The sequence below is a fragment of the Helianthus annuus genome, chromosome 3 (assembly GCF_002127325.2).
Source record: "Helianthus annuus cultivar XRQ/B chromosome 3, HanXRQr2.0-SUNRISE, whole genome shotgun sequence".
NCBI lineage: Eukaryota > Viridiplantae > Streptophyta > Magnoliopsida > Asterales > Asteraceae > Helianthus > Helianthus annuus.
This window is the reverse complement of record NC_035435.2, coordinates 4797853-4807677: the sequence shown is the minus strand read 5'-3', so window position 1 is coordinate 4807677 and position 9825 is coordinate 4797853. Positions and strand designations below refer to the sequence as shown.

General features: G+C 36.1%; 1 protein-coding gene and 1 long non-coding RNA gene across 2 annotated transcripts; both read left to right on the top strand.

Annotated features, from left to right (window-relative positions):
• The first annotated feature begins 3327 nt into the window (after positions 1-3327).
• LOC110928515 lies at positions 3328-4286 on the top strand. Its single transcript, XR_002586426.2, has 2 exons — positions 3328-3897; positions 4027-4286. It is a non-coding gene; the product is annotated as an uncharacterized LOC110928515 (long non-coding RNA).
• Positions 4287-6903: 2617 nt separating this feature from the next.
• Positions 6904-9281, top strand: LOC110928514 (protein DETOXIFICATION 51). Its single transcript, XM_022171528.2, has one exon. The coding sequence runs from the start codon at positions 7030-7032 to the stop codon at positions 8662-8664; it is 1635 nt and encodes a 544-aa protein (XP_022027220.1). The 5' UTR covers positions 6904-7029; the 3' UTR covers positions 8665-9281.
• The last annotated feature ends 544 nt before the right edge of the window (positions 9282-9825 follow it).

The window sequence follows — 9825 nt, the reverse complement described above, 5'->3', positions numbered from 1 at the left end:
AAAATACCTAGGGTTTCATATCTTAGATTCGTCTTGAATATGAGATTTCCGTGTGAGATTCGGTGTTCTGTAAGGATTATTGTGTTGATAATCCTAGTGTGTGAGAGTTGAGAGTTTTGTGAGTGATTTTGTTCTGTTCTTTTTCAGTATTTGTTGTAATCATCAAACTTCCAGGGTAATAAAAGATCTTTGAGTTGAGTTTCTTATGTTGATTACTTTGTTGATACCGATTTTGACGATATAAAAAATACACTATAAAAAAGTAATAAGATCATGCATGCACTTTACTTTTTCTTTAATTTGTCTAATTGTGAAATATGTAAAAACTCGTTTTAAGTTATAAGAAAACATCTCACTTTTGATAATAGTTAAACTTGTTATTTGAAATGGTGAAAATATTTTCAAATATCATACAAACTTTTTATGTGAGTTTAAAATAATACGAAGAAAAAAAGAGCAAGCAGACCTCAATTGCCTCTAAAATTGGGTAATATTATCATTTATGGTCTCCAATTCTTTCTTAAAGTCCATTTTATATACAGAATAATAGTGTAATAGCCTGTCATAATAAATGTGCTTATATTGTTAAATGACCCATTTGTACAACCGTGTTATATTAAGTGACCCACTTGTACAAGTGTGTTATATTAGCTATCTAATAAGACTTTTCGAAATATAGACCAGTTGGTTTTTCGGGTTGTATACCTATTTTGAATTACATTAACTCGTGTATTATTAAGATTTAACAAAATGTTCATGAAAACGCTGGAAGAAAACGTGTTATTTTCCTTAGTAATGAAATTTATAACATTCTATTAAACTAAAAATAAAAATAAAAGATACGCCACTTTTAATTATATTTTCAAATAAAATAGCAAATCTATAAACGTGTTATTTAATGATTTAGAACATTTTAAAATGGCAAATAGAACTAATTTTCTTCTAAAAATGTCCCAATATTTTAAAATAGCAAATGGAACTAATTTTCTTCTAAAAATGTCAAAATTAATAAGTTATAAAAGTAAGAGAATATGGTTCCATGATAACGATAATTGGGTTATTAATTAAATGACTCAAGCACATCTATTTTTTGTGACAAATATGCATGATCCACTACTAGAAAAGTGGTCATTTTGCTACGAAAATTTTCTACGCAAAAATATGTGTAGCAAATTCTGCCACATTTACTACGCATTTCCTACGGAAAAAAGACCTTGATTTTTTTGGCAAATTTATGAGACAATAGTGACAAAAATACTAACTCTAAGTATTGTGTCGGAAATGCGTAGCAACTTGCTACGCATTTATGACGGATAAATTATATTAATTGTTGCGTCAGAAATGCGTAGTAATTTCCTACGCATTTATGATGAAATATTTAATATTATACTTAGATTATATTTTAATGTTTAATCATCATTATTATTAATTATTGCGTAGGAAATGTGTAGCAACTTACTACGCATTTGTGATGAAAATTTATTGCGTAGGAAATGTGTAGCAACTTGCTACGGATTTATGACGAAATATTTATTACTATACTTAGATTACATTTTAATGTTTAATCAGCATTATTATTAATTATTGCGTAGGAAATGTGTAGCAACTTGCTACGCATTTGTAATGGACAATTTATTGCGTAGTAAATGTGTAGCAACTTGCTACGGATTTACGACGAAATATTTATTATTATACTTAGATTATATTTTAATGTTTAATCAGCATTATTATTAATTATTGTGTAGGAAATGTGTAGCAACTTGTTACGCATTTGTGATGGAAAATTTATTGCGTAGGAAATGTGTAGCAACTTGCTACGCATTTGTGATGGAAAATTTATTACCATATTTAAATTTTTAACTAGTGCCCTTACACATGGCCTAACAACCCGTACTTTAACCTTCTAAATTTAAACTTGAATTGAAAAAATATTTAAATGTTTGAAAATGTTGCACGTTATGTCCTTTAGGTGCGGTGACGGCAGTTGATTTGGGTTCGACGGCGCTCGTGATGATGGGTGAAGGTTAAGGGGTGGATGTGGTGGTGGGTTAGTGTGACAACTGGTAATTTACGCCTCTAATTACGCGATTAACAGATGTTTAAAACGATAATAAATGGTGTTTATGATGCGAACTAACTTAGTTAGACCCTTGGAGTGCCTAGGAACGTCTTTTCGACTTTACAGTGCACGTATGACGATCTGCGAAAAATATGCGAAATATTAAACGGTAACGAACGCACCTGCAACAAAACTGAGATTTTATGATATATTTTGCTTCGTAATTAAATTTTAATAACCGTAATCGAAACCGGATTGAAACGGCGAACGACGCAACTTTACGCAATTATTATCGTAAACGACAAGCAAACACGCCAAACGCGACTACCGACTCTATTTTTCATAATTTGATCCTAAAATTTTTTTCTACAACGTTACGGAGTGTTCGGGTTTTAAAAACCGGTTCGTAAATAAGTTCAGGCCGCTTAAACGCACGAGATTAGGCTTATGGGCCTTGGGCCCAAGCCCAAAGCCCACTAAAACAACCCTAAGTATAAATTTTTAACTAGTGCCCTTACACATGGCCTAACAACCCATACTTTAACCTTCTAAATTTAAATTTGAATTGAAATAATATTTAAATGTTTGAAAATGTTGCACGTTATGTCCTTTAGGTGCGGTGACGGCAGTTGATTTGGGTTCGACGGCGCTCGTGATGATGGGTGAAGGTGAAGGGGTGGATGTGGTGGTGGGTTAGTGTGACAACCGGTAATTTACGCCTCTAATTACGCGATTAACAGATGTTTAAAATGATAATAAATGGTGTTTATGATGCGAACTAACTTAATTAGACCCTTGGAGTGCCTAGGAACGTCTTTTCGACTTTACAGTGCACGTCTTTTCGACTTTACAGTGCACGTATGACGATCTGCGAAAAATATGCAAAAAATTAGGTGTAACGCCTCGTATTTCTGCAATTCTATTTAAAAAAAAATCGTATTCGCTTTCTATTTTAATATCCGCAGTCGAAACCAAATCGAAAAACGGATTAGAAACGAGCGACGACGAAGATTACGCGCTTTTTTACGTAACCAACGGTTAAAACACGACAACAACGACTACCGATACTACTTCATATATTTTTAAATCTAAAATTTTATTTTAAGACGTCTCGTGGAGCTCGAGTTCGTAAATAGATCTCGTAGAAGTAACGGGCCGTTTAAATACGAGGATTGGGCTTGTGAGCCTTGGGCCCAAGCCCATTAAGAAAATAACCCTAAGTGTATAAATGGTAACAAACCCTAGATCCTTTCAATTTTTACACAGCCGCTCCCATGATCTTTTCCCTTTCAAATACCCTCTAACCTTATAATCACTATTTTTTTTTTTGAAACCAGACAAACACATGACACACATACAAGATAGAGATGATGAACTCTTCATCTCCTGCCCTCCCTCATTTCAACCCTAGACAGCACCCTTTCCTCCGTCCACTCTCCTCTCCGGCGACCGAAGACCGGAGCTCCGGAGACTCCCCCTTGGCCGATGACACGCACATCGACGCACGAGATGAGAGAGAGGGCGGAGACGAAGAGCAACGACGGCAGTGCCGCCGTTGTCTCCGACGATGTTGGGTTCCGGGTTCGTGTTTTCATTGTTTTAAATTTGTTTCCGATCTGGTTTGAGTTTGGGTTCCAGTCTTGGGTTTGGGTTGGTTTCGGGATCGGTGAAGATAATAATCGACGATGACGATTTCGGTAATGGTGATTACCGACGACGACAGTGGCCGACGACGACGACAGTGACGAGATCAGATGAAGACGATGATGTTTCGAGGGCCGGCGACCGGAGACGCCGCTCACGGCGGCGGTCTTTATCTCCGACCGACAAACTTCACGGTAAACCCTCCTGTTTGCGAGAAATTTTTATTTCAGTAAACCGGATGCTATATCAGATCTAGAGTATGGATCTTGTTCATTTAGCTTAGAGTATACAGGCTAATCTTGTTGTGTTGCGTTTGTAAAAAGATGATTGTCTGATATTTATCGGCATCAATGGAGAAGTTGTTGACATGTTGCTTGGCACCTCCACTTCAACCATCCGTGTGTCGGATATGCAAGCAAGAATGAATCTATGTTGCCATTTGGATTTAGATTTCGATTGGGAATGCGATTCAACCATTTGTGTGTCGGATATGTAATTTTATTTTCTTTATGCTCGTAGATTTTATACATTTTTTGTATGTAAGTTTGTATAAATTTATGATTAATGTTAATGAATTTTTATAGTTTTTGGTTTTATCTGCTTTTGTATCCGCTCTCTCGGATATTTTATAAATAGAATAAAACTAGAAAAAATATTAAATTTCGTAACAATTGTGTAGCAAAAATTAAAAATTAACTTCCGTTAAATGGGTAGGAAAATGCGTAGCAATTTGTGACAGCCTTTTTCTGTTAGAAATTGGTAGGAAAATGCGTAGAAAATGCATAAAGAAACCAGTTTTCTATGAGTGGTTTAACTACATATGCATTTCGTCACAAATTAGTAGAAAATTAAATTTCGTGATAATTGTGTAGAAAAAATATAAAAATTAAATTTCGTGACAATTGTATAGCAAAAATTAAAAATTAACTTCTGTTAAATGGGTAGGAAAATGCGTAGAAAATGTGTAGCAATTTGTGACAGCCCTTTTCTGTCAGAAATGGGTAGGAAAATGCGTAGAAAATGCGTAAGAAACCAGTTTCCTACGAGTGGTTTTCCTACATATGCATTTCGTCACAAATTCGTAGAAAATCGCGAGTTGTGACGCATTTCCTAGGAAAAATGGTGTCAGAAATTTTAATTTTTCTAGTAGTGATCGTACGGAATGTTATTGTGAGTTTTAAGATCGGAACAAATAAAGTACGGACAATAAAATTTTCTTTATTTTTATAGTTACTTTGTTATATTTTTACTGAAAAAAATTATATTAATATATTGAGATGTTTGAAATAGATAGATTTCTCCAACTAATTTGTTTGATTTTTGGCTAATTTTTTTGTGTGTATAAAATGAAAGTTTGAATGTATAAAATTCTCAAAAGGTGAATAATACAAAATGTAAAAATAATAGAAAGTTGACATTTAAGCACACCATTAACATAATATTCCTTAATTCTTACAAAAGAGATATTCCTATTTCCATTATTTTCAGGTTAACATTATACAATATATATATAATTTTTAATATGAGAGTAATTCTCTTTCTTTTTTTAATTATATCTAGAAACAAAAATATATAAATAAACTATAAACCAAAGAATGCATAAAATATATATAAGACTATATATATATATAATACAATTTCCTGCTAGAATATAGTAATTAACTAATTTTAATCTTCACATATTGACCCTTGATTCTTTGGCGATTTCTAAAACCTATAGAGCACATGGAGTCTTCCCGATTCCTCGACTCTTCCCATTTACACCAATTTTGAGGGGACGGTATTCTTGTTTTCGTTAACTCCCAGTTCACGATGCCTTTTCCTTGTTCACTATTTTTCCTTCTTTGCATTTATCCCGTATCAGTGAAAACTCACTGATGTCAACCCTCATTTTCACTGATTACCCTCTACCTCATCCCCTCTTTTCACAGATCTGAGAATTAGGGAGCGACATTGTGTGCTCTTATGAGTTATGTGTATATCCTACCTAGCACGTGTTTAATACTATTCTAATTATTTTGTGGTTGCACACGAGTCAAACACATGACTGGACCAAACCAAATAACTAGGAAACTTGAACCGGTCATCACGATGGATATAAAAAGTACACACCATTTTCCATTCTATGCACACAAACATTCAACAAAAACGTACGTAACAACAACAATGATCCTCACTCTTACCTTCAATCATTTATGGAACCATACATTTTTTCATAGGGGGCGATCGAATGGCTTTACCAAACTTCTATTGGAGTTGATCTGGATTTTAGCGTACAAATGACACTATTATATTCCATGGAGAGCGGCTGCACCCATGATTTTTGTATGAGTCCGCCAGAGCCTGCAATGATATGATTTCCCAATAAAAAATGCAATGAATGATATGTATTAAACGATGGGTTATATTATCGAGTGTGTATCACGACATACATTACGTGTTTAACAGGGAAATACCAGAAACATCGTTGGTTTCACTTTTTATTCATATATTTTGATCAATTCGAACACGACCTATATATTTATTTGTGTCGCAAACATTCATCTCATTTAAATTCGTGAACAATTTATTTAAACAAATCAAACAAGTTGCAATCCAGTTATAAACGAGGTAAACTGTTCATAAACAAGTAAAAAAAAGTCATAATTAACTGGTTATATTGATGTGCTAATATAATATATTCTTTGTTATAGTTTTAAATGTGCTGACATGCCGACTTAGAAAAAGGCTTGTAGCTTGAATATATTCTTTTTTATAGTTTTAAATGTGCGAACATGCCGACTTAGCAAAGGGCTTATAGCCTGATGGTATCATAAACCTTGTTCTAAGTGATGCGGATTCTTTTTCCGCGATAAATATTAGTTTACTATTAATAAAAAAACCCAACTTTTGACTTATTTAATTAAATTAAGTTATTAACAAAAGAAACTAAAACATATATCGTTTAATTAAATAGGTTAAAATGTTAACCTAAAACCTAATTATACCTAAAACCTAATTATTATTTTTGCTTTTCTTTAACTCAAACTTTTAAAAAGAGTTTGAATAAAATATCAAACACACAAACACACAAAAAAAATAGTTTTATACAAAGTTTAATAAAAGAAAAACACAAAAAAATTCTTTACCTCCTTTTCACCCCTCACCACACCCCTCTATTAATACATGTCCCTCCTCTTTGAGACCAAAACCAGATTACCACCCACTCAAAACACACACAACACACACACTCACTCTCAAGAGTGCTCTCTACGAGAGTATCTCTATCTCTATCTCTATCTATCTCTAACCCCAATCTCACACATTCTCATTCTCCTCCCTTCACTATGTGTAATCCCACCGCCACTACCCCACCTGATCACCACCCTCCACCACCACCCCCACCACCCCATTTCTACCTCAATCTCCACTCACTCCCCCTCTCCAAATCCCATTTTCAAACCACCACTAAATCACCCAACAACAACACCAACAACATTAATAATACTAATACTAAAACTAAGAGTATCCTTTTTCCTACACCCTCGGATGTTGCATATGAAACCAAAGCTTTATTCAAGTTGTCCTCTCCTATAGCAATAACGGCTTTGATCTTTTACACACGGTCCATAATATCTATGCTTTTTTTGGGCCGGCTAGGCGAGACTGAGCTCGCAGCCGGCTCGTTGGCTATCGCGTTTGCGAACATTACCGGATATTCTGTTTTATCCGGTTTGGCTCTCGGGATGGAGCCGCTTTGTTCGCAAGCGTTCGGTGCCCGAAGGATGAAGGTGTTATCCGTTACGCTACACCGAACGGTTATTTTTCTGCTTGTAGTGTGTTTACCCATTGGAGTGTTGTGGCTAAACACGACACGGATTTTGATATATTTACATCAGGACCAGACCATTGCACGTGTGGCTCGCACGTATTTGGTTTTTACTTTACCTGATTTATTATCCAACTCGTTTATTCACCCGACCCGCATTTACCTTCGTGCGCAAGGCATCACGTTCCCGCTAACCTTAGCTTCCTTCATCGGCACGTTACTACAGTTACCGTTGAACTATGTTCTCGTGTTCCGGTTTCGGTTTGGCGTTGCGGGTGTCGCTGCGTCGTCGTCGGTTTCGAACTTTGTTGTTTTAGTCGCGCTTGTGGTTTACGTGTGGTGGACCGGGTTGCATTTGCCCACGTGGACGAACCCGACCCGGGATTGTTTGACTGGGTGGGGGCCGTTGGTCCGGTTGGCAGCACCGAGCTGTGTCTCGGTCTGCCTCGAGTGGTGGTGGTACGAGATCATGATTGTGTTATGTGGGCTACTTCCGGACCCCAACGCGACAATCGCGTCGATGGGCATTTTAATCCAAACGACCGCTTTGTTATACGTGTTTCCGTCTTCGCTTAGTTTCGCGGTTTCGACCCGAGTTGGAAATGAGCTCGGTGCAAACCGGCCCGATAAGGCCCGAGTGTCCGCGATGGTGTCGGTTTTTTTCGCGGGGTTGATGGGTTTATCAGCCATGTTGTTTGCGACATCGATGAGAGAGAACTGGGGTTTGATGTTCACGAGTGATTCCGATATTTTACGGTTGACGTCAGCGGCCCTACCAATTATCGGGCTATGTGAGCTGGGGAACTGTCCCCAGACAGTTGGCTGCGGGGTTGTGCGAGGCACTGCTCGACCAACTACTGCAGCCAACGTGAATCTTGGAGCATTTTATCTAGTGGGAATGCCTATTGCGGTAGGGCTTGGGTTCGGGCTTGGGGTCGGGTTTATCGGGCTTTGGCTCGGGTTACTTTCGGCCCAGGTTTGTTGTGCTGGGCTGATGTTATATGTGGTGGGGACCACAGATTGGGAGCATCAAGCAAAGAAAGCAGAGATGTTAACATGCAACGGAGGTGCAGGTGGAGATACACCTTTAACATCTTTAGATCGTGACATTGAAAACCAACCGTTGATTTGCATAATGATGACGTCACCGTGATAACATTTTGAAGAAGTAAAAGTAATCAAAGTTGACAAAAAAAATTTATAGAGAACCTTATTTTGAGATTTATGAATATATAAATATTTTTTTTTTAAATTTTGGAAGGGGGGTTTCGGTTTCATTGAGTTTGATTGGGCATTGTTACTATTTTTTGGGTGGAAAATACATAATCAAATAATCTAATTATGTTAAAAAGCAAGTACAAATGAGAATTTTTGTTAGTTATTTTGATTTATATTTTACCTTTGGTTTTCAACACCCCTTCTTACAAGTCTTCTAATAATGAACCCGAATGGTATCCGGGAAAGAGCTGCTTTCATGGCTAACATCCTTGGGGTAGAGACCGCTAGCTAGCTAGCTAGCTAGCTAGAGGAAGTTGATCGTTAAATGTGGATCATTCAAGACACATTAGCATGAAGTACTCCTGCTGTTCGAACTAAATTTTATCTTTCATGCTCATTATGTCGTGTTTTTCTTCTTCAAATTTCGGAGTACCTATGGGTCTTTGTACCGTTTTTTATATAATTAGTTGTAATATCACATCTTATTATCGAAAAGATCAAGACGGGTCATTTTCTCAAAGATAAAGATGAATATTGAGCCCATTTGGTTCTAATTTGAACTTTTGTTTATTTTAGTATGCTTACAAGTGACATGTAACCAACTATGATCTGTTTTCCATCAATTACAAGTTCATTGCCATTTTAGAATAACATATTAGATATAGATGACAATGACAAAAGATATAAAGATTCAAAGAGAAATGGACGAATTTATATGTTTTTTTTGTAAAACAAAAAAACCTTGTTTTAAAGGGGTATTCTTGTTCATAATCAAAAGTGTAAGGGTTATTGTGTAAAAAGAACAAGATTTTGTATCAAAGAAAAGTTGAATGACCAAAAATAAGCCATGAGCAAAGTGCAAAATATGAAAGGACAAAAAAGGACATGGCATGTTAAAGTTAAGAAGTATGTATACTATAATATTTGTGACAGGGTAAAATGACCAAAATGGGCATGCCAAGTTATGGTTAACCAGTCATCTTGTTGTTTGATTTCCCTCCTCATGATAAGGATAGAAAAAATATGTTGCAAAATGAAGGGTGACCGTAGGGGCAAAGGGGTCCATCCATTGATAAACAGTCTGTCATGGAAACTA